General features: G+C 43.3%; 1 protein-coding gene across 2 annotated transcripts in view; it reads right to left on the bottom strand.

Moving 5' to 3' along the window:
• Nucleotides 1-24,589, bottom strand: part of STAB2 (stabilin 2) — a 138,923-nt gene that overhangs the window by 113,457 nt on the left and 877 nt on the right. For both annotated transcript variants that reach the window (XM_019489317.2, XM_014608426.3), the window contains exons 2-8: nt 18,061-18,194; nt 15,452-15,573; nt 5,419-5,504; nt 4,220-4,289; nt 2,539-2,634; nt 2,078-2,203; nt 519-715 (exon numbers count right to left, since the gene is read on the bottom strand). In XM_019489317.2, the coding sequence (XP_019344862.1) occupies nt 519-715; nt 2,078-2,203; nt 2,539-2,634; nt 4,220-4,289; nt 5,419-5,504; nt 15,452-15,573; nt 18,061-18,194 (831 nt within the window). The remainder of the gene's footprint in view (nt 1-518; nt 716-2,077; nt 2,204-2,538; nt 2,635-4,219; nt 4,290-5,418; nt 5,505-15,451; nt 15,574-18,060; nt 18,195-24,589) is intronic.

Raw genomic sequence — 24,589 nt, forward strand, 5'->3', positions numbered from 1 at the left:
AGTAAACATCAAAAGCCAAAGATATGCACATAGTAAGTTCAAATCTGTCCATGCAGCTAATCCATATTTATTCAATGCAGTTCTCGGTTTCACAGTAGAAAACTACTGGCTTTCAAATAATAACCTTCAAAATAAAAATTAAATTATTTAGATGTGCTAGAAAGAAGAATTTATTAAACTCAGTGTGGATATATCAAATTAATCTATGTAGGAACAGTCTTCTCCATCCCAAAAGAGGTTCCGGAGCATATTGCTATCTACTTGTATTCAGACTGCATCACTAAAATACAGCAACCTTTGGAGTAGGTCAGCCAGCCATCCAACACACATGCACTGTGAGAAGAGGTGAAGTGACTTGCTTGAAGTCACCCACCTGATCTGCGAATGGAACCCAGGACAGATGAGTCTTAGACCACTAATCCTCCCTGTAGGTGAAATGGCTTCCCAAGAAGGGGAGCTGATTCTTGGTCCTACTTAGTTGTTCTAGGAAATGGCATGGGTTCTAATTCGATACTTACTTTTCCTGGGCCATCATATTTGCAAATGGTAGACTGTGCAGGGCAATTTCCATACCTTCCTTGGCAAGGGTCTATTGGTAAGCAAACTTGACCGTCTCCTTTGTAACCTTCTTGGCAGGTACATTCATGACGATTAGGTCCAAGATATATGCAATAAGCATTGGGATCACAGACCGCTTGGGAGCATGGGTTGATAGCTTGAGAAAAAAAACAATAGTAAAATACATAGATCGTTACTGCAAAGTTACAATAACTGAGTGTAAAGATGTGGTGGAACTTACTGGTGGCAAACAGAGCCCATAAAGTAACCTGCTTATAACAGCAGTCTAAAGCATAGCATCAACATGGAGACAGAAGAACAGAATGTGTTTATATTCACACAGCAACCGACTGGGTTTGTTCTCATACAGAGATGATCTTTAAATTTGGCATATTGAGTTATTACTTGCTTATATCTATAGTACTGCAATCAATGAAACAAAAATCAAAACTATCCACAGTTTCCCCCTTTTCTGGTGAATTTTATCTTAGAGGATACAGGTGAAGCTGAAGTGGCTTGAGGTGAAGTAAATACCCTGAAGGTTGGTTATCTTGGTAGGAAAATACTCCTCAACAGAATGAGCCTTTTGAACCAGAGGTCTCTGCAGATTTCTGTCATGTCACTGGATAACTTTATAGCATGACTGCTAATTCCTGGAGGACTGGCCAGTGAGTTGCTTTATTTCATTGCTGTGTCACATGGCCTATAGGCCACAAGCTGTGGCCCTGTGTGGTAGGCTGGGCATACAGGGTAGTGTGGGACCTGTTCTTGGTGTGTGGGGCTAGATGGAGGTGACGCAGGGCCCTGGGGTCCTGATCCCAGCATGTGGCACTGGGTGGGGGCTGACATGGGGCCCTGATCCCAGTTCATGGGACCAGGCAGGGGTGGCACAGGGCCCGAATCCTGGCATGTGGGACCAGACAGAGGTGGTACAGGGCCCTGAGGCCCCCAATTGCAGTGTGTGGAGCTGGGAGGGAGGGTGGTGTGGGGCTTTAATCCCAGCATGCAGGCCTGCAAGGGGGTGGCATAGGGCCTGATCCTGGCATGCTGGTTTAATCCTAGCTTATGGGGTTTGGGCTGGCCCCACACCACTTTGGCTTACAGGGCCAAAAGATTGAGCATCAGTGCTTTAGTCCATTTTCTTACTTTAGTCTTAGTACATTGCTCTGTCCACTATGCTTCCCATGTTAACTTAGGCATTCATCAGGTTTAAGGGATGTAGGGCTCTTGATTTAGGCTGGTGATGCTCAACCTTTCTGCTTCATTGGCTGGATGGGTGGGGCCCAGTCCATCTGCGGGCCAGGTTCAGCCAGTGGACCCAATCTGGTGGGTGCACTGGGTCCTGATTTGGCTGCATGGAGGGGCACAGGTTCTGTCATGAAGCCATATGACACAAATTCATTTAGCAAGCCCTCATTTAACATCTAGTTTGCTTACATAAAATTAATTGCTGACTAGATGATCATGCCTTCCCTCCTTCACTCTTCAAAGGGGTCCACTGGGCTTCCCAGCTACTTACGTTCACATGTTTTACCATCTCCCTGGTAATTGGGAAGACATGCACATTCCAAGTTTGTTTCATCATCAGGAGAAGTAGAACATCGGGAATTTTCAGCGCACTGCAAAGCTTCACAGCTGGGTAGTGCTGGAAAAGGAGGATGAAAGGTCATAGAATGGCTGAATATCACATTAGTGAATATTACACACACCTTACTGTTGTATACTTACCATTTAAGAGTGTCTTTGGCAAGGAACAGTTGCCTACAGTTATGGAGCCATTATTAGTGGTGACTGAGGATGTGGTGATGCTTCATGAATGATTATGGGACTTTTTCATGTGTGGATGTAAAGGGGATTGAGTTTGGGTACGTATTTTGCTGCTATTTTTTCATTACCATTAAGACAGTGTACTCAGCTGCTACCAGCCATCACCATAAATAAGTTGTTGGATATGTTCTGAGGTAAAAACACTATACTTACGCTCATCACAGTTGATCCCTTTGTATCCAGAGAAACAGGTGCATCTACCATCCCCTGTAATTCCACTGTTGCAGGCTCCATGGATACAGCTGCAAACTGTGCAGAAATGGATTAGTTTTAGTAAATAACAATGGGTTTGAAAAGAATTCTCAAGTGACTTTTTTTTCTTACCAATAATGTTTCAGTCATTGTTATTAAATACTATGTTTCCTGATGCAGAGGGTACAGTTTTCAAATGTTAGTTTTATGGGCTTGATAACGGGCTGCTTAAGTCCCCTAACTGCAAACTGCAATAGGCTGCTGGCATTTTGTTCTGCAGGGGCTGATTTGTGGGAGCCAATGAAGATCTGGTTGGTTTACACTTACTCTGCTTTGAATATTAAGCCTTTCAATCATAAAATTGAACAGTTCATATGCTAATATCAAGGAGCAGAGAGAGGAGAACATTTGTCATATAAATAACTAAAGATCATTTTCTGTATACTCCCCACTCTGAAGATTTTATTTTGTCCTTCCTGTGTTTATAGCCAGTCATTTCTGGGCATAAGTTTGTCTAAACAACTTTTGTGGCATATCATTTGTATATACCGATGTGTATATTTATAAACTCCAAGCAACACTTGAAGCTCGCTTTGAAGATTTGTTCCATTGGCCTGGTGTACATGTACAAGCTTTACTTGTATAACTATTTCAATTTGGTACAGATTTCTATTTTATTTTATTTTATTTTATTTTATTTTATTTTCATAGAGAACATATTGTGGTAGAAGCCCTAGGATAGACACAGTTCTGTCATTACAAATGTGACACATCTATATATCGATTATTCCTCTTTCCATACAGGTATAAGCTATACTGGCATAAATACCTTTTATACTGACATAATCACATTCATAATCTAGGTAGTATCATTTTAACTAGATCAATATACTGGTACAATTTTTTAACGTCAACAAGCCCTTATTGTCTAAGGCCCTTATTATCTAAGATACATGTGAGGTTTTTTTTGAAAGGCATATTTCTTGTCAGGTCTGCAAATGCACCTTCAGAATTCTGAATTGCTGATATGGCTGAAGGTTGAAACCCCAAATCATCCTTAAATGAATATGCAGTTGACTCTTTGAAGTGCCCTTAAAGATAATTACATTAAAAGATACTGACTTGGTTCAAGCATCTCATTTTGACTCAACATGAGTCAACACTGGCATCCAGTGGACAACTGTTAGAAAAAAAGGCATGCCTTTGAAACAGCACTAGTACAAAAGTTAGTACAGATTATTTAAGATAGGGCCCATGTATTGTGGCAAGTAACTGTTAATGTATCAAGGACATGTTATTCATTTGACTTTTTTGGGTAACAGTTTCGTGTACGATTATATTCTGTGGCATAGCAGTGTTAGCTAGGAAATATATGGAAGGAATCTTTGCTACCTGATTTATGCGGCAACACTTATCTACCAAGTCTTCTCTAATCTCTAGCTCATTTGACTATCTGATAAAACAAAGGATATTCTTTTTCACAGGATTTCCCAGAGACTGTTGGGTATTTTTCATTTTAAATTGATGGTGTGATAAATATATTTAAGGCTCCCATTTTTCGCAATGCTGCATGCAGGATATTTATTTTGCAGTCCATACTGCACTAATACACTGCATTAAAAGGAATCAAGATTAGAGATACCTGATGTGCAGTTGGGTCCAAATAAGTCATCTCCAGCACATGTTTCACAAGCTGTCCCGCCAAATCTTCTCTACAGAACAAAGAAGGGAAATCAAGCAGCTAAGTAGCTAACAGTTTGAAAACAAAAAGTTTAACCCCAAATTAGAGAATCTCAATTGCAATCCTGAGCACTTCTATGTCCTGGGCAGTGTCAGTGGCTGGGCTGTTGGTAGCAGTAACTGTACTGGCAGCACAGTGGCTGCTATTTTTGTTGCCCCCCTATCAACTTGTCAGCCAGGGCTGGTGCCCTTGTTTGCCCCCCCCCGGCCACTTAGTTACACCACTGGAAAATCTTATAATGGTGAAAGGACTGAAGATGGCAAGTTGGGGTGTGGAAACATTCTCGCTCCCAAGGAAAACAAATTTCAAGTATAATTTCTTTTGGCCTTTAATTCCCCTGAGATGTTTATATATTTGATTTGATTTCTGTTAGTTTCTAGCTATGGTATTATGCTTTTATCAAAAGCTCTACATACTTGTACAAAACTGCAAGCTGCAATATAATCAAGAGGTACAATAGAACATAATGGATTGTCCATGCCACTATAATAATTATGAGACAACAGAAAATAACAAAAGCTTCACTGCTACCCTAGGCCTTATTGTTCATCCTCACCCCCAGGTACCAAAAAAGAAGTGCTTTTCAGCAAATCTGGAGGGGAACCAATGGCAGATGAGGTGGATCAAATTAATATGACCTTTTACTTTACCCATCAGAATGGAATTATTAGATGGGAGTACAAAATGAAGTACTAAAAGCCTTGCTAAACTTGAGGATAAAAAGTTATGTGCTCTACTTGACCATAAAGAATACTTGTCTGGAGGAGACAATGTAGGGGAAGAGTTCTGGAAATACACTGCCTGCATAAGTATAGGACAACCTGAGCTGCCTAAGAAATGGAAACATTTGGCTAGCATAGGTAAGACAACTGCTATCAGTGAATGCTTGAATCTCTGCACTGGAGCTAAAGTTCATATATGAGAAGCAGCAATGTAAAGTTTTTTTTGGCAAGTAGTGCTCAAAAAAAATCATCAACCAAATCATCTTGTTAGATTCTTCCTGGAATACTCTCCTTTTATGCACTATTTTAGCTAAATATGCAGTAGTATCTGGCTCTTACTACTGTACAAGATATTGTTAAAAAAATGGAAGGTCATACTTGGCAAGCACATGTTCCATCTCCATTTATACCCTGAGAACAGCGCCCTCTGTTGTTGCAGGGTGATGTGGCTCCTCCTGGACATGCTGTAGAGTGAAAGCACATGAGAAATCAAAAAAACTGTGGTGACTACACTCACAGGTTTGTGTACATTAGTGATGGTGGCTCTCAATGGATTTGGGCACTCAGTTCAAATTAATACCTGAAGGCTAAGTACAGACAGTCAACTTCCGAAGATGGAGATTCCATAATTTCTGTAGGTAATTTCTTCCAATGCTGGACCACCCTCATAATCAGAAGGTTTCTCCTAATCTTCAACCTAGATTCTCTCTGCTATAGTTTGAGGCCATTGCTCCTAGTCCCATCCCTTACAGCCACAGAGAAAAGCTCATTTCCGTCCTCTCTTGTAATTGACCTTCTGGTATTTGAGGACTGTTTTCCCCAGTTCTTAGTAACTTGAATAGGTAATTTCTGCTCAACAAATCTGGCCATTCTTTGAGTTTCTACCTAAGGATTTAAGAGCTCAACTTTAGGGTTTTAGTTTAGAAACTCTTGGCCAATACTCCTGACTTGTGGGTACTAGAAGGGGATGATGCCCCATTTTCTAGAAAAGATGCACCCAAGTGATTCTAACTCAAGGAATTGGAGAAGTTGTATCTGGAAGAAAACATCAGCTCATTTAGATCATCTCCCAACTACGGTCTGTTTACTTTATTTTGTCACTATAAACAAAACAGTGACATAGAAAATAGGTTTCTGGTTCAGCATGGTTTCAATATGGCTACTTTAACTTGTTGTTTCCAGGTGGGTGTGAAATCCACCTCTCTTGGCAGACAGCCTAAGAAAGTGTTTATGATGGGTCTGTGCAGGCCACCCAACCAGCTTAGACTGGTCAAAAATTTGCTGTTAAACTGGGTTTGCAAATTGGGTTTTGAATTAAACTGTGTTTTGCTCTCCATTGTACCTGCTTTCCACAGAAGTTGTTTTTTCCCCCAGTGAAGTACTGAAAACCTGAAAACTGATATTTTTGGATATGCTGCTGCTGTGCCTCAGGGGAGTTGAAATTTTTAGTCCCTATTCCATTCTTCTCTATGGTCTCAGACTTCTCAGTCAGATTATATTTCCTATGATGCAGTGGCTTTCCTCATCATCAAGGTGGATCATGATGCATCCTGAGAGACCGAGTCTAACCCATAGAAAGGAATGAGATGCACTGACTGCATTTCCCAATATTCAGATTTTCAATGAAAAAATATTTTTTCCCCATGGAAAATTCAGACTACAATGTTTTTTATTTTTATTTTGTCAAAATTATCCATGAAAAAGTCCTTGATTTTTCTTGCCAGTTCTAAACCCAGCATCTCAGTGGCAACTCTTCCTTCATGGAAATGTACAGTTTGTGACCCCCCCCCCCCCCTCCAATCTCCCGCTCAAACTTCTCTCTGCCAGCCTAATTGGAGCTTACCCTACTAAGGCGTTAGGCATGTACAGAAGGGAAGCCCTACTGTGTGCTGTTTTACCTTCAGCCTGCCTGGCTTCACTTCTTGTCCTTCATAGCAGGGTTGCTAGGTGTCCATTCTGACTGTCCATACATTTATGGATAGTCAGTAAAAAATAGGACTAAAAATGCCGGTCCATGAAGTCTGTTAAAAAAAAAAAAATCTAAGCAATGAGAACTTGTTGGAAGATCCCTGGTTGGAAAGAAGCTGGGTGCACACCAGCACCACCTGGTGTCTGAGCTGGAGCATATCCTCCTGTATGAAGCCTTCTCTCAGAGGTTTGTGACGCCCTCCCTCTTAGCAATATGATGCTGCTGCTGCATCCTGTTGGCTGCTTATGCTACTGTTGGGTCACAGGTAGGCTAGGATGGGGGAATGCTATGATGGGATGGGGAATGGGGCCAGAGGGGTGAGGCTTGTGGGTGGACTGGGGGGAGGCAACATGGTGTAGGGTATGGTCAGGGGCATCAGAGTGTGGGGGTGACTAGATTACCCATAGGGTGGGGAAAGCATGTTGTAAACCCAATGCTGCCATCAAGCAAGGTTACTAGCTCAATAACTTTTTCTACTGCACTTTTTACTGACAACCATCTTTTTTACTTATTTTGCTATGGTTGGTGTTATACGTCTAAATTTGAATCCAGCCTTTCTAACTAGGACCTGGAAGAAGGGCAAAGCTTGGCAAAAAAAATTACATTATATAAAACTTACATCAGTAAAAAAAAAAAAAAAAAAAGTTTGGTTGCTTGTAAAAAGTTTGCAGATTGTCAGTAAAAACAACTATTCTGGGTTGGCAACCCTGTTCCATAGTGTAGAGAGACTTTCCTGATCCTACATAGTAGGAGTGGAATATTCTCTGCTCAAAGGGTCAGCAGAAGAGTTACAAACCATTCAGGTTATTTAATCTAGATTTCAGGAGTTTTAGTGATGCAGGAGGCTTGTCCTGTTCCTCTGTATAAAGGTGTATTTCACCTGGTTTGAGTTGTGAGCAAATAAAGTGGGTGGACACATGCATACACATAATTTTTTGTGAAAAATGTGGCTGCAAGCCATATTTTTTTAATCCATCCTTTTAAGATGAATCAATAATTTAATGTGTACCGCTGTAAGTTTCTTTTGCAAATCACTATGTTACAGATATAATTTCAGTCCAATATACACCAGACACATTGGCATAATAATGTGGTATTGAGATTTGAGATCAAATAACTTGAGGCAAGGCAATAAATACATATTAATGCTAGTGTCTAGTGAATCCCTTGTTTTTCAAGCTGCTTGATAGCAGGTAAAAATTAGTCTCAGGGTTAAGACTGAAACAAATCAGCTAATCTATGTGATGCATATACTATTTTTACCTATTGGCTGCACTAGCACCTCTGTTAAAGGTGAAAGGGTAGCAAATACACAAAGAGGAAGAACACAGGATTTATGGTTAAAGCAAAATTCTAGGAAATCACACATTAAAAGTTGCTGTCAAAACAATTCTCCAGCTGCTGATTTCATTTCACTTCCGCTTGTCATTACCACCACTTTTGCCTCTTGTTTTGATCCCACCATTATGGGACGACCAGTCCCTTTTTCAGTCACTTGGCAAATTATTGTATTGTTCTACAACTTTAGTTAGATAAAACACTTCTTCATGATCACTATATTCTAGAAGACACTGATCTGCATTTACCACTCCATGAGTTGCTATACTATTGTACAGTTTTATACTAGTGTAAGACGACTGTACTTCATTGTTATAAGGATGACATAAAACTAATGGAACAGAGTGGAGAATCTAGCTCTTTGTGTTCAACAGAGATGTGTATGTTTAAAAAAATGTTAAAGTAGATGTATTTTCCAATTTAATATTCTGAGAAAGTAGTGTGAATTCTATCTCCTTGTCTGAGCATAAAACTGGAAATGTCTGGGAACTCAGCAACTTTCAGACTTCTGGTACCCTAATTCATGGCACAGTTTTTATTCAATTTTTGAACCTCCAAACATTTTTAAAATCTGTTTTGTAACTAGAGAACTGCAAAAATGAAGAAAAATAAATTCTACTGAAAAGTAAAAAAACCCCCAAAACCCAGATAATTTAAAAACATAACAGGAAGAGGAATGCTTTTGGCTGCTAGACTGTTCCCCAATTGGCAGCCAGCAAAACTTTTTAGCAGTTTGTTAAATCTGTCACTCCCTTTATTTTATTTTCCATGTGCATTTAGTAGTCTAGCTTGCATGACTGGTGTACTGTCATGGACAGGTATACACTGTTTAGGAAGGACAGGCAAGAGAGAAGAGGAGGAGTTGCTGTTCTTTATGTAAACGAGCTGTATAATTGTTCAGAGCTTAGGGTCCGAGGGGAGATCAACAAGGATGATGTTGTGGTGAATGTTTGCTATAGGCCATGAGACCAGGAGGATGAGGTAAATGAGGCTTTCTTCAAACAGCTAGTGACGTTTCCAAATCACAGACCCTAGTTCTCATGGGGGGGCTTCTATCACCTTGACATCTCCTGGGAGGGCAATACAGCAGTGCACAGGCAATCTAGGAAGTTTTTGGAGAGAGTTGGGGACAACTTCCTGGTGCAAGTGCTGGAGCGGCCAACTATGGGCCATGCTTTTCTTTACCTGCTGCTTACAAACAGAGACGACTTGGTGGTGATCGTAGAAATGGATGGCAACTTGGGCAGCAGCAACCACAAGATGATTGCATTCAGGATCCTGAGGAAAGGAAGGAAGGAGAGCAGCAGAACAAGGACCCTGGACCTCAAAAAATCAGACTTCGCCTTGGTCAAGGAATTGATGGGGAGGATTCCCTGGGAAGCCGGTGTGAGGGAGAAAGGAGTCCAGGAGAGCTGGTTGTATTTTAAAGAAACCATACTGAGGGCACAGTAACAAACCATCCCACTATGTGGGCAGGAAGACTAGCAGGTATGGCAGAAGACCAGCTTGGCTTAGCAGAGAACTCTTCAATGAACTAAAACACAAAAAAGAAGCTTACAAGAGGTAGAAACTTGGACTAATGACTAGGAAGGAGAGTAAGAGTATTGCTCAGGCATGTAGGGATGAAATCAGGAAGGACAAAGCACAGTTGAAGTTGCAGCTTGCAAGGGATGTGAAGGGTAACATGAAGGGTGTCTACAAGTATGTCAACAATAAGGGGAAGATCAGGGAAAGTGTGTGTCCCTTATAAGTGGTTGACGTCCCTACTAGTGATGGATGATGTGGAAAAGCCTGAAGTACTCAAGGCGTTTTTTACCTCTGTCTTCACAGGCAAGGTCAGATCCCAGACTACTGCACCTGGCAGCACAGTTTGGGGAGGTGAGGAGACAACAGTGGTGAAAGAACAACTTAGGGACCATTAGAAAAACTGGACATGTACAAGTGCATGGGACCAGATGGGATGCACCTGAGGCTGTTGAGGGAGTTGGCTGATGATATTGCAGAAAACTCATGACGATTGGGAAAAGTCCTGGATGGTTGGAAAAGGGCAAATATAGTGCCCGTCTTTAAGAAAGGGAAGGAGGAGGATCTGGTCAGCATCACCTCAGTCCCTGGAAAAATCATGGATCAGGCCCTCAAGGAATCCATTTCTAAACACTTGGAGAAGAAAAAGGTGATTAGGAACAGTCAGCATGGATTCACCAAGGGCAAGTCATGCCTGACCAACCTAACTGACTTCTATGACAAGATGACTGGCTCTGTGGATGTGGGGAGAACAGTGGACATGATATAGCTTGACTTTAGCAAGTCTTTTGATACAGTCTCCCACAACATTCTCGCAAGCAGGCTAAGGAAGCATGGGTTGGATAAGTGGATTGTAAGGTGGATAGAAAAATGGCTGGGTTATGCAGGCTCAAAGGGTAGTAATCAATGGCTCAGCAAGTTTGTGGATGACACCAAGCTGTGTTGGGGAATAGATACATTGGAACAGGGGTGAGCAATTATTTCGGCTGGTGGGCCACTTAACAAGTTTTGGTGAGCCACACACAAAATCTTTCAGAAGATATAATTTTACTAAAATATAAATAAAAAACAAATCATATATTAAAGTCACACATTTACTATAACATTTTAATTTTCTTTCAAAAATATTTTTGTCCTGATTGATGTTTTTTGAGTAGTGTATGTAGAGGTGCTTGCATAGTAACTCAAAATAAAGTCTTACTTTTGCGTGGGGGGGTATGGTGCGAGTGGGAGGTAGGTGCATGTGTGGGAGGGTGGGGGTATGCATGTGTGTTGGGGTCTGCCTGCTCCCTAGTTCCCAGGAGCCAGCCAGGGGTTGGAGAAGGTAGGGATGGGGCCAGGGGTTGTGTGCAGCACAGTTTGCTGGGGCAGTGGGTGCAGGTGTGGTCTGTGCCCCTCATCTGGCCTGTGGCTACCCCTGCAGCACTCTGCATGGGGCAGCCTGTGCTGTGTTCCTGTCTGCAACCACTCCATGCCCACCAATGCCCACCCCAGCCCCAGCCCCAGGCCCAGCCAGTGTGCACATCTTCATGGTAGGGCTGCCTTCCATGCACTGGCTGCCTGCAGGTGGCTGTTCATTGTGTTGGGCAGGCAGAGTGGGAGGAAAGGAGCTGGAGCAGGAGTCCCGTGCATTGGGGCAGGAACTGCCCTTCTACATCTCCCCCCACCCCCACCTGCCACCACTTCTCTGCAATACCTGCTTCCCAGAGTGGCGCAGCAGGAGCAGGAGGAGCAAGAGGAGCTGTGTAAGGTGGGGGGGAAGCCAAGCAAAGGCTTCTGTACCTTCCCGAGACTCTAGTGGGAGAGGGCAGCTGCTACTCACAGATCAGAAGTGAAGGGTAGAAGCAACTGCCAGCTGCTCCCTGCCAGCTTCTTGCACTCAGGGGACTCTGATCTGAGCATCAGGCAGGGGTTTTGCCATGTTTGGCTCCAGGAGCTGAGCTGAGGCAGCAGTGTTATCCACTTTTCATACCAGAGTCCCTGGAGTGAGAAGTGGGCTAGGGGCTTTGTACAGATGCCCCCCTCTCATCCTGGACTACTCTGGGATCAGTAGCCAGAGTTTCCTGCCTCCCTGACATTCCCAGTGTTGGGAAGAAGTGGGGGCTTTGCCAGCCCTGTTGGCTTCCCCTTGCTGCCTATGGCCATTTGGGTGGTAGGGGTGGTGATTTAAAAAACAGTGGATCCAGAAGGTGGGCTTGGTGGGAGAATCCCCAAGCTTGGTTCCTGGACCTGTTAACTTTTAAATTGCTGCCAAGCTGGGTGGTGCAGGGAGCAAGGGGAAGCTGGCAGGGCTGGTGATAGGGCTTGGCAAGGCTCTCCCCAGGGTAGCGGAGCAAAGCAGCCACTCATTCCTCACGCTGGAGTAACCGAAGCGAGCAATGGCTTGGTATGAGACTCGGTCCATTTGGCTCTTGATGCCTGGGAACTAAGTGGAGGGAGCAGGGATACCCTCTGCCTGGATCTGACACCAAAGTCCTGGAGTGAGAAGTGGGTGGGGGTGGCCTTACTGCTTCCTCTGTTCTGCACCTTGAGACCAGGAGCAGAGCAGAGGAGCAGCTGTTTGCTACTCCCTGCTCACTTCCTAGACCAGTGTTCTTGGTCTGGGGAACCAGTGTGGGGCTTTGCCCAACTTCACCCTTGCTGGAGCAGCCACCTCCACTCTCTGCCTCTTCCCCAAACTGGGCACTGCCTGGTCTGGGGTAGGGTCTGGGGCTTTGCCAGTCATCTTCAATTTGGAAGCAGAGTGGAGGAAACTCCTTACTAGGACTGGGAGGAGTGGAGCAGGCACTGTTCCCTGTGCCTTCCCCAGATTGCGTTCACCCTGGTTTGGAGAAGATGGGGAGAGCAAGGAAGAAAGAGCTGCTTTAGACTGAATGCCCATGTGCTTCCTCTCCCAGAAATGTCACAATCCGAGCCAGCCTCAGCAGGAGACGGCTCCTGGGGGAGGGGGCAATGTCTCAGCCCCCAGCTCTGATCTTGGAGCTGGGGGCCAGGAGTTGCCTGTTGCAGGGGACATTGTTCCCACCCCATCTCAGTGATCAGAGCAGAGATTGGGCAGCAAGCAGCTGCCTGGGGCAGGAGTGGGGGTAGGTGACAGCTGCCCCGGAGGTTGGACAGCTCCCTCCACCCCTCAGAGCCCAGGCCTAACTCTGGTGCCCCTTGCCAGCCTGGGGCAGGCACCCAGGGGAGTCTAGAGCTCCCCTTGCCTGCCATATAGTAGCTACACTGAACTGTTCCTGTCAGGAGCAAATTTGCCTCTGATGGATACACTCATGTAGTTGTGCACTCATGGAAAGCGTACTGCGCAGTAAGCTTTCTGAGCATTTATTACATAAGTAGATGTGCCCAGTGGGAGATGGGTGCCTAGCTGCTTGCCTAGGAAACTCTACAGGCTAAAATGGCCTGATGATTCAAGGAGCCTCATGCAATTCTGAGAACACTAGGGTGGGATTGATCTGTTTACTGTGACTTGGGTATTTAAATGCTGTCTAAGTTCTGTTTCAGGCCACCGATTGGATATGGCTCTAGGTTTCTAGCTGTAACTATTTAGCTTTGACTATCTTTATCTTAGTCCTGTTAAGCCTAAAAAAAGCAAAAGTTCTTGGAGAAAAATGATTCAGTTCAACTTATCTGCAGAATTGTGCCACTTCTGAATGAATTTGGGCAATGGCTCCTTGTTGCCAATGACTTGGGGTTTGTTTTCTTTTGGGTTTTTTTGCGTAGTGGTTTGTTTGGATTGAATGTCCCAGCGTGTAGATCATTTAACTTGGAAGCTTTACCACACTGGAGTTCTGCAGCATATGAGTGAAAGACAGAACAGTACCAGTTGTTCCAGTGTAGCCTATCACTTCAAGGAAATAAAAGTGCTATTTAAGAGTATATGTTGTCATCACCCTCAAGTGCAAAAGGTGAAGTGTGCTGCTAGTCAGGGATTTTTCTTCTAGCCTTAGGAAGGAACTACTTTCCTCTAACATGTCAAAGCATACAGTTTGTTCTTAAGCAGATTATGATAAAGAGAAGTGCTGTTTTCTACCCTGAAGTGATGGGAGAAACAATGCCTAGACCTTGATTCTTAAACTCCTTCCCCCCCTGCTCTTTTTTTTTGATGGCCAGGAAGTTTACTAGAAGGAAAACGGGGGCCTCCTAATTCACATGGACATAAATTCCAACACTGCTCCTTTTGGAGCACAGTGAACTCTTTTATACCATAAAATGTCTCCATTTCCAATCCCGGGCTCATAGAATACAGTGCAACTAATTAAATATTATATTGCCTTCGTTCTATCATTGTGCATTTAGTATCCAATTCAATACTTTAGTTAAAAAGCAAATTTGCATTACCCTCTTTTTAGGGTTAGAACTGTACTGTCAATATATGTGGTTGGTTCTTCCCTATAGCTTTTCCCATTCCTACATGAGAGTCTGCTAATATTCTTTTTGTCTATTTGGTCAATGGCATGACTTTGGATGGTTGTATCAGGCCCTTAATCATTTAACTAAAAACAGAAAGAAACACTTAGCCTCACCCAGAAATATATCATATATTAGCATATATTAACATATATTAGCAACATTAGAGTCCTGATTTCTTTTTCCTCTAGACCAATATGGCTACAACCTGGATACCTGGCTAATACATTATGCAATGAATGGAGCACTCCAAACTGTAAACTATTAAATGTGAAGGTCTTCTCAGGACTCTTCTAATAGAATAGTTAGTGATCCAGTCCACCAGTGATGTGAAAGGCACTAAACCCATGGGGGAAAGTTTTCCATCCTTGATGTAAGACTCTGAAGCAGTGCTGGATTTAGGCATAAGCTAAGTAAGCTTCAGTTTAGGGCCTCACATTATGAGGGGCCTCTGAACCAACTCCTGGGCCATGAAGAGTTGGCTGCCAGACCAGAAGTGACTGTGGACTGGCAAATCGTGGCCCTGCAGAGCCAGGTGGAGAGGCCGTGTAACCTATCACTTCAAGGACTCCTTCCGCAGGGCCTGCAGCAGCTGCAGTTGAGGTTTGGGATACAAGGAGTATCTGGCATAGTGGCACTCCTGACTGCAGATGTGCTGGGGAATATCTCACGGCAGGGAGGGGAGGGAGAGGGTGGGGTTGCAATCCTCCCCAGTCCTGGGCTGATGCAGAGGAAGGACACTGCTGTGAGAAGATGTGTTGCCATGAAGAGCCAGGTTAAGCCTTCCTTGGCTCTGCAGCCGCTGCTAAATTAAGGAAATGTTTTGGGTCAAATGAAGTATTTTGTTTGACCTGAAATATAACATTTCATTTAGATTTTTTTAATGCTTTATTTATTTAAATATAAATGAAAAGGGAATTTCTACATGAAAAACGCTTCTTGAAGCACATAGCATTTTGACATTTTAGAATGTTTTCCATTTTTAGGGGAATGAGCAATGCAAAACAATGCAGAAAACTTGCACAGTCACCAAAAGCTTGGCTAAAATATTTCCCTCAGTTCTATCCTTAATATATTTTGAAAATTAATCATACGTTATGAAAATTATTCGTGACAAAAGAAAAGTGATTGTCACACACTGACAGAATACATGGCAAAAAAAGGGCTTACCCATACAGTCTGGGCCCCAATATCCCTGGCAGCACTCGGGTTGTTGAAATTCCTTCGTACAGATATGTCGACAGCCAGGAAGAGATAAAGTGTAGGTCTTGATTTCAATTGCAAGATAATACCTGAAGGTAAGAGATTGGAGTTGCATTAGACTACTTAAAAAGCCTTAAAGCCTCTACAAACAAATGAAGTTTGTAACCTTCATTTCCTTTAATTCCAGATAACTGTACTTTAAAATTAGACTCAGAGGTTTTTATTAGGGCTGTCAAAAGATTAAAAAATGTGATCATGATTAGTTGCACGATTAAAACAATTAGTTGTAATTAATCATGATTTTAATCGCACAGCTAAAAACTCAAAGTTGTGTGCAGAAAAACTCAAAGTTATGCAAAATTATGCAGGCACTTTGTATCGTTGGGGTGGGTGTGGGGTGTGTGTGGGTCAGGGGAATTTGTGAAGGTGTGGGGGGCTGTGGGTGTGTGGAGCCCAGGTAAGGGGGATGCTGCATAGCTTGACAGGATGTGGGGTACTGGGGTCAGGAGTGAGGGGCAGCAGCAGGGCTGGGGAAGCTGTGGCTTGGGAGTGAGGGCCAAACTAACATAGACATAGACACACACGTACCGCCCAGCAGGCAAGTCTGTGAAAGGAAAGGTGTGTTGGGGAGGGAAGGAGTGTAGCGGGCAGGTTTAGGACCCCACAGTGAAGGAGGGAGTGGAGCAGGGGCAGGGGTGAATGGGGCCCTGGGACTGGAGCGGGTCATGGGACAGAGCTATGGGCGGCTCATCCAGGGGCTTGGGGGGGCACTTCTACCACTGTGCACACCTCCAAGGGAGGCATGGGGGGCATGTGCCCTTGGATTTGTGTGTGGGGCGGCGACAGGCTGCCACTGCATGCTGGGCTCTGCACCCTGCTGCCATTGCCCAGGGAGCCATGTGATGCTATGCGGTGTCTCCTGTTGCTAGGCAGGCAAGAGATGCATTGCAGCCAGTGCATGACTCCCAGGGCAAAGGCAGTGGGGCACAGAGCCCCAGTGCACAGCGGCAGCCTGCTTTTGTCCCATGCACAAATCCAGGGGGCATGTGCTCCCCATGCCTCTCCCGGGGGTGTACACAATGGCGGGAGCGCTTTTGTGCCCCTGGATGAGCCACCCATGGCTCTGTCCCACAACCTGTCCCAGCCTCAGGGCTCCATTCACCCTAGCCCCTGCCCCTGCCTCTGCTCCACTCCCTCCCTCACCATGGGGGCCTTCATCTGCCCCCTCATGCTCTTCCTCTTCCTAGACTTGCCTGCTGGGTGCTGCTCCACATGCAACTGGGTTGCATTTATGGCTGCCTGCAGTCTGCAGCTGTATGTCTGTGTCTGTGTGTGGCCCTTCCATGCCCTGGCTGCAGCCACCCAGAGCCCGCCCCTGGGCTGCCCTGCAGTCCTCTGCACTGCCACTGCTGCCCTGCAGGGTGGCCCAGAGGTGGCAGTGGTGGTGGTGGAGTGGAGCCCGGCCATGGGCTTCAAAACTACATGTGCAATTAACGCGTTAAAAAAAATAACACGAACAGCAATTTAACACAATTGTGCATGTTAACCATGATTAGTTGACAGCCTTAGTTTTCATATACATTTTTCATGTAGAAGATGAGATTTTTCCTACTGTTTCTTGCAGTCAAAAAGCATCGTGGCAGCCTTTTCTAGTTTAGTACTGCACTATACCCTACTATAATGTACTTCCTCTTTTATTATCTGTAATATGAATGTTCCACAGCTTCTTCTAATTTCATAAGTCTAAACTAGGATAAAGGAAGTTGGAAAAAGATTATTAACTGAGCAGGGAACATCACTAATTAATTTTGAAACTCCATTTTTTTTAGTATTTGTCTCATAATATTTTTGGATACTGAATTAATGAATGACAGATTAAATATGGGAGCTTCATGCCCCAAGTGAGATATGCCTGGTAGTAATGAAAGCAGGACAAAACATTTCTTGGTAAAAGATAAATTTTTATGAAAAATGCAGTTTCAAGGGGACCAAGGGTATTGGATTTAATTTAGCAGTTTATTTAATCTGAGAAGGGTGGGATGCAGGGGATTTTAAAAAAATTCATATGATTTTGTTCTGACATTCTATATAAATGTTTGAAATGCTTGTTTTAATGTGACATTTTAATTTTGAAAAGGACCTATTTAAAAAAAAATAAAACATCAATTAAGTTATATAGCCTAGAAAGAAAACAAAAGAAAATGTTTCATTTGGTTCAAAAAATGTTTCATTTGTCCCAAAATGAAATTATTCTTTTTAGATTCACAAAATTTAGCCCAAATTGGTTATTTTTAAATTCACCAACCAAACTACAAAATCTTATTACCACAGCTCTAAAGTAACTCCAGAATAGCTATAGGAGTCATTTTACAATACTACTTATGACAGTTTGTCTCTATATCATCTATACCAATATTTACATCATTACCAACCATATTTAAAAGTAACTCTGGATATAAAATAATCTGTGTGGAATCTTTACCCCACAGAAGTCTATGGCACACCTTGAAGGTGGGGTTAGAAAAATGAAAGTAGTTAACAGTATCTGCATTGAACAATTCTGACAGAAGAAATACCTGCAATCTCTTATTCCAGACCCATTTGTAATTTTCATATAACCAGCAGGACAGTCCATTTCAAGGTTTAGAAAACAAGATTGGCATTCAGTTTTCATGGTAACAAGCAGCTTCTCATCACATCTTTTCTTTGCCTGTAAAAAGCACACAGATAGATTAAAATGTTTAGGGTGGGATTTTCAACTGTGCTTTGTAAGTATATTCCCAGTCAATGGTAAATCTTGACCTAAATTCAAACAGTCTGCTTTTCATTATCGCACATCCCCATCATTGTCCTGGGGCTAAAATCCACTTTTTCACTTCTGTTAGCTCGCTTTGGGGCTAAAACAGGTCATGGGGCCAGACCGCATGGTGTTACTGCAATCTTTCCTGCAGGAGAACTTTATAAACTCTGCCAGCTGAATCCCTCTCCTTCCTTCCTGTCATCCATGTTCTGTATCCCTGCTGGGAACATGATAATATTTTTGGCCACTGTTACTAAGTCTGATATCAATATATGCTCAGTTCAGCATGGAAACCAAAGCCAGGCCACTGAGACAGTCTCAGTGAATGGGTCATTAATTATGAGGCTGGCTTCGATTTGCCAAGCAGGCCAGAGAAGTACAGTGCTGGCAGGTTCCATCTTCATTCTCTGCTAAACCTAATCATTAGCTACTGAAGCAGATGCATGTTTGCTCTGCTAGTATAATGGTGGTTGAGTTCCTCTGTCTGGGCTGCTTTCCTATTATCAGTGCTACTGCTTCTAGCTAATGGACTAAGGCTGGAGTTTTCAAACTTACATAAGGGAATACGGCACCCAAATCACATTCTGGGGTGGTTGGGTAATTAATTCCTTTAGGCACTTAGGAAAAAACAAAACAGCTTCCTTCTCTGAAGAAAGCAATGGGCTATAATAGTGGGGATCAACCCTTTTGGTAGGTAAGTGCCAATTAGCCCCATACCCACCCTGAGTGCTGCTCTGATCACCTTCCTCTACTTGATCTTTGTTATGCTCTCTGCTTCCTGCCCTGTGCTTCCTGCCTGACTGCTGCTCTGCTTTCTGCTTCCTGCCTTGTCTATCACTGTGTTCCCTGCTTCCTCCAGGATCTGCTATGAGCCACACTGCTGTGCCACTCATGGCATGCATGCTGCATGTTGGCCACCCAGGACCATAACATACAGCTTGTGAAACCTGCCCTTAGTTCTTTAGCTCAAATGATAGGCTCCCCCTTCTAGCTTCACAGGTCCCAGATTCCAAACGTGTTGTTAGTTCTGCAGATTGCTATTGCAAGAAAACGCAGGGACAAGATGGCAAAAGAAAGAGAGAAAATGCTGCTGAAGTTTTTTGTGCAGAAGCCTTGGGGTTAATAAAGCAGAGGTTCTGTGGATTTAGCAAGAGATTGTCCATAAAACTGCTGTACTTGTCACTGAAGTATCATTGATAGATGATAGAAAGCAAATTTAAAATCAAAAGATCTTCAATGGACATCTCTTATTACTTTGAATGCACCTCTCCCCTTCTGTCTAACTGGTCCTACTAATTCCCTCAAAATAATCAGTTTTACAATTTATAAACAATGTAAAATTACCAAATCTAAAATATGTTACATATAATTTAACCACAATAAATGCCAGGAAAATAGTAAGATCTAACATTGCCTTTTCTTGTTTAATCATTCACTGCATACTAAGTATTTACTAAATATGGAAAAATGCTTTCCTCTTAGTTTATCTCTAAGTAACACTTACCAGATCCTAAGTACCCTCAAGCAGTGCAGTACAATTTCAGTTAACTGCAAGGAAGAAGGGTATGATGGAGTCAACTCAGAGATGGGAAAATAAGGTTGAATAATTGCAAGAGCAGTGTGAGGAAATATGAACTGTTTGTTTAAGGCAATTGCACCTGCCCGGTGAACAAGCTGTGTTTAGCATCTATATTGACATATTTACCCTCTGAAATAATAATGATCAAAGAAGGAAACATCTAGTTTTATTGATTATAGAGCCAGAAAGGACTTCCTGTATAACACATAACCAAGGACTTCCTTGAATTAATCCCCATTGGAACAAGAACATGCATCTTTTAGAAAAATGTGCGGTCTTGATTTTAAAATCTCTGTGGATGGAGAATCTACTACTGCTATTAATAAAACTGTTCCTCATAGTTATTTATTCTCACTGTTAAAAACTTGCTCCTAATCTGAATGTATCAACTTTCAAATTCTAGCCATTGCTTGTATTATACCTTTAATTGCTACAGTTGCTCCCAGACTTTTTGGACCACACGCTCCCTTGTCAACCCTCAACATTTTTCACAAATCATCGCTCACCTTTATTATCAAACTTTTAGCTGAAAAAGGCGAGGGTATCGTGTGATCCATGGACCACTCACTGTGATTTTTGCAGCCTTGAAGCTATCAGCAGATTGGGAACTGCTCGTCTGTAAGTTTGTTCTTTCCTCATTATCAGATTTCCTTTCCTCGTGCAGGTATTTATAGATTGTGAGAACATTGCAAGAAGGATGTGGACAAGCTCGAAAGGGTGCAGAGAAGGGCCACCCACATGATCAAGGGCCTGGGGGATAGGCCTTATGAGGAGAGACTTTGGGACCTAGGTTTGTTCAGTCTGAGTAAAAGGAGGCTGAGGGGTGACTTGATAGCCACCTACAAATATGGCAACGCAGAACACCAGGATCTGGGAGAGCAACTTTTCAGAAAAGCAGCCCCTGGGAGGATGAGGACCAATGGGCACAAGCTAGTCGGGGAAAAGTTTAGGCTAGACATACAGAAAAACTTCTTTTTCGTAGGGGTATCTAGAATCTGGAACGCACTTCCAGCAGAGGCGGTGCAGTTGCCATCCCTGACGGTGTTCAAGAGGAGGCTGGACAAGCACCTCGTTGAGCTCGTTTGAGCCCATTACCTTCTGCCTATGGCAGGATGATCTTGATGAACTTACAGGTCCCTTCTGGTCCTTCTTTCTATGATTCTATGATTTTATGATTACCATGTAACCCAGACGTGGGCAATTATTTGGGTTGGAGGACCACTTAGGGAGTTTTATTGCTCTGGCCCTGTGCTGTCACAGCCCTACAATTCTGACCCCAAACCTGGCCCTATCCAGCCACCCTGCTCCCTGCCTGCTTGCGGCCCCATCCCATCTGCCCGGCTGAGTGCGCCCTGACCACATAGGCCAGTCTCCACAGAGACCCTGGGATCACTGGGCAGTATCCGCATGGGGCTGGGGGTGACTATCTAGCCATAAAAAGAGCCAACAAGCTACAAAGTTAGTACTGAAAATGTGTAACAACTCTATAGCTGGTTTCTATCCAGCTTTAATTTGAACATGTGGCAGGACCCTAACAGACCACACCTTTCAAATTTTCCTGATAATCTCATTTAAAACACATTGGGCCTGATTGTAGTCTAGCTATGAGTCACACAAATGGACTTACACACCTTGGCTGCTTGCAGATGTTTAAAAAAAAAAAAACAACCCCTCCCAAACAAACATGCTTTACCATAAACATCAGTCTGTTTGACCTGGCTCCATAGCATCTGTATAGATCGGGCACTTCAGCAAGGCTTTTTGGCACTTTTATCTAATAGCTGATTCAATCTATATTGATGTTTAAAGTAAAGCACCGTTTTTGGGTTTTTTTCCTAACGTTTGCAAGCAGCCTTAATTTTGAGCCCATTCTGCTCTGCTTGAGTCCATGAAAAAATGCTACTATGCCTATTTCTGTAACAAACCATCATCTTAGCCTTAAGACAGAGACTAAGTACAGACGGTCAAAAAAAATTGGAGACACGATCAATCAAATCTATGCAGGTTTCTCTAAACTGCATAGATTAGACAGTCAGTGAACAGAACTCACATTCACTCTTCGGTTGGCCAAGGCAAGCAGATGCCTACACTGGCCAGGCCAAAAGGTTGGGGGCACTCCCGCATGCTTCCTGGCTCCGCTAGGCTGTGATTGCCCCAGCCCCACCTCCTTGCCATCCGCCTGCCTCTCAGCCATCAGGAAGGGGGGCAAGGGAGGAATGAATCCTCTGCCCCAGTCACCCCCCCGTCTGCTGGGGTCAGCACAGTGGGTGGTAGTGGGGAAGCTCCCACCCTGGATTTCCCCAAGCAACAGTCCAGCTCTGCTGGGCTGTGATCACCCCAGCCCTGCCCCCTTGTTAGTCTCCTGCCTCTCAGCAATGGGGGAGGCAGGTAGAGGGAGTGGACCCCCCCACTGTGGGGGTTTCACCCCCACTATGCAGAGGGAGGGGAGGTAAGTGGGGGAGAGGTAAGTGGGGGCATGTTCCCTCACTTGCCCACCCCCTGCAGCTGGCTTGGGGAGCAGAGGTTTTGCTGCCTCAGCAGCCTGGGGGCTGGGCTACCCAGCTCAGCCAGAGCAGACAAGTGGGGGCAGAAGCTGGCCTGCCCAACGTGTAAGGGGGAGTTAGTGGCAGGAGGGGAGATTGTGACCTAACTTGTGTCGGGAGAGGATCTGGAACAGAAGTTCGATAGACCAGTTTAAACTAAAGTGTTTAAATCTGATACTACATCCGGGTCTATCTTAAACCATATTCTGTCATTTTGAAACTGGTTTATGTTCACTGAACTTCTGTTCTTTTATAAGTTTAGACTGGTTTCTGATCACTGTTACTGGCTTATGTGTAATTTCTGTTTCTAGCCGTAGTCTCAAAAAGTGGTGAACAGAAGGAGGATCTTTTTTCTTTTTGCATGAACTTTCAAGATCTTGAACAGGATGCAATGGAATCACCCTTAGGCCATGGACTCATTACATCTGTAGTGTTACAAATGCCTTTGTAGTACTACAAAAAAATGAGTGTCCACATAGTTGCACCATCTGTAGCACCACAAAAATGGTGGATCTGCCATAGAAATATTTCTCTTTCAAAGAGGAACTTCTTTGTAGTGCTATGTTGTGTAGCACCACATGTGATGTGTGGATAGTTACATGTAGCACTTCATGAGTACCAACAATGGGGTGGCAGAGAGGGCTGCTACTGCAATGAGGCAGCTCCAACAGCTGATGCTACTATTGTGCATAGTAGTGACAGAGTGCTACCTCCAGCTAATTTTGCCAGTGTTGCAACTGGAAGCAGCTTCTCTATTATCCATAGCTCTCTGAAAGGCTCCCCTGGGGGTGGGGGAATGACGTAGCAGCCCCAGTTTTCTCCCTGGCTGGAGAGCATACCTTAAGGAAACTTTGTTGTGCCCCAGTCAGGGGGACTCTGCATGTGTGCATACCCACAAAATGCTTCATTTTTATAGTACTACTAAGTGCTGAACTTTGAAATGCTGTTCCTCAGTAGAAAGTCTGTAAATACACAACCTATTCAATTATCTGAAAAAATACACTTCGAACAATGTTCTTATGCAACAAAATAAAAGTCAGATGTAAATATTTCAACATAAAGGACTCAATCCAGCCATGAATTACTCCCATGAATAATCCCATGGATTCAGCTATGTAAATTAACACTGAAGGAACAAGAGAGTTCATTTTAAGTGCAGGATGCTTACTAAACTGTTTATTTCAACACTGGTGTTCCTAATGTGTTATGATTTTTAGTTCCTGATTTGCAAAGTTGAGCAGAGCAAGTAACTTTAATTGTGAAGTCCATGGGATTTGGTTTTATGTGTAATAGATTCACTTGCAACAGGCAATCTATCATAAAGCAGTAGGATTTGCGGATGGCTGAAATTAATTCACTGAAACATTTTTCCCCATAAAAAATGCGGTTTTGCAAATGGCATTTTTTCCTTACAAAATTTGGTTTTGGATGATATTTTCCAAAAAATGATTGGAAATAAAAAATTCCAATAAACTTATTTCCTCCCCTCCGCTCAGATATTTTGGAACCTTTTGTTTTCAAATAGCATGAAAGTTTGTACTTTCTTTCACTTTCCCACCTCTAACTTTTTTCTTGTTGGAAGAAAATGACTGGGATGATAATAATAATAATAATAATAATAAAAAAAAAGCAGTTAAGGGAAAACCCCATCACTTATTTATACTCGTTTCAGGCTTTTCTAGTTGGGGAGGGGGGTGGAGATGGATGACACACACACCCCATCCCACCCCCACACAACAAAGATAGCTTTATACTTTTTTTCAGGATTTTCCAGTTTTGGTGGGGCACACCCACCCCACCCCACCCAACCAAACAAGGATAGCAAGTATAGAGTGTTTTTTTTCTCTCTCCTTCTCCATCCATTTAATTTTTGTAATAGTCTGTTCAAATCTTCCCCCCTAGTTCTATTACTTAACATGTGTTAGAGTGCATAGATAGTTTAAACCAGGAGTGTCAAAACTCACTGTTGGCCCTGGGCTGGATCTGGACCATGGGCTGTATGTTTGAAACCCCTGGTTTAAACAAATACATCTTTTTGTTGATTAATTCTTATTGTTATGCTTACTTTTATAATATAACTTCAATAAATATGTGTTGAAAAACACATTGTGAAATTCTAGAAATCCATTAAATCTGTATTTGCATGATACATGCATCAGTTTTCATAGCCTGCTAATCGCAAG

Source organism: Alligator mississippiensis, chromosome 4, assembly GCF_030867095.1.
Source record: "Alligator mississippiensis isolate rAllMis1 chromosome 4, rAllMis1, whole genome shotgun sequence".
In the NCBI taxonomy this organism is placed as follows: Eukaryota; Metazoa; Chordata; order Crocodylia; family Alligatoridae; genus Alligator; species Alligator mississippiensis.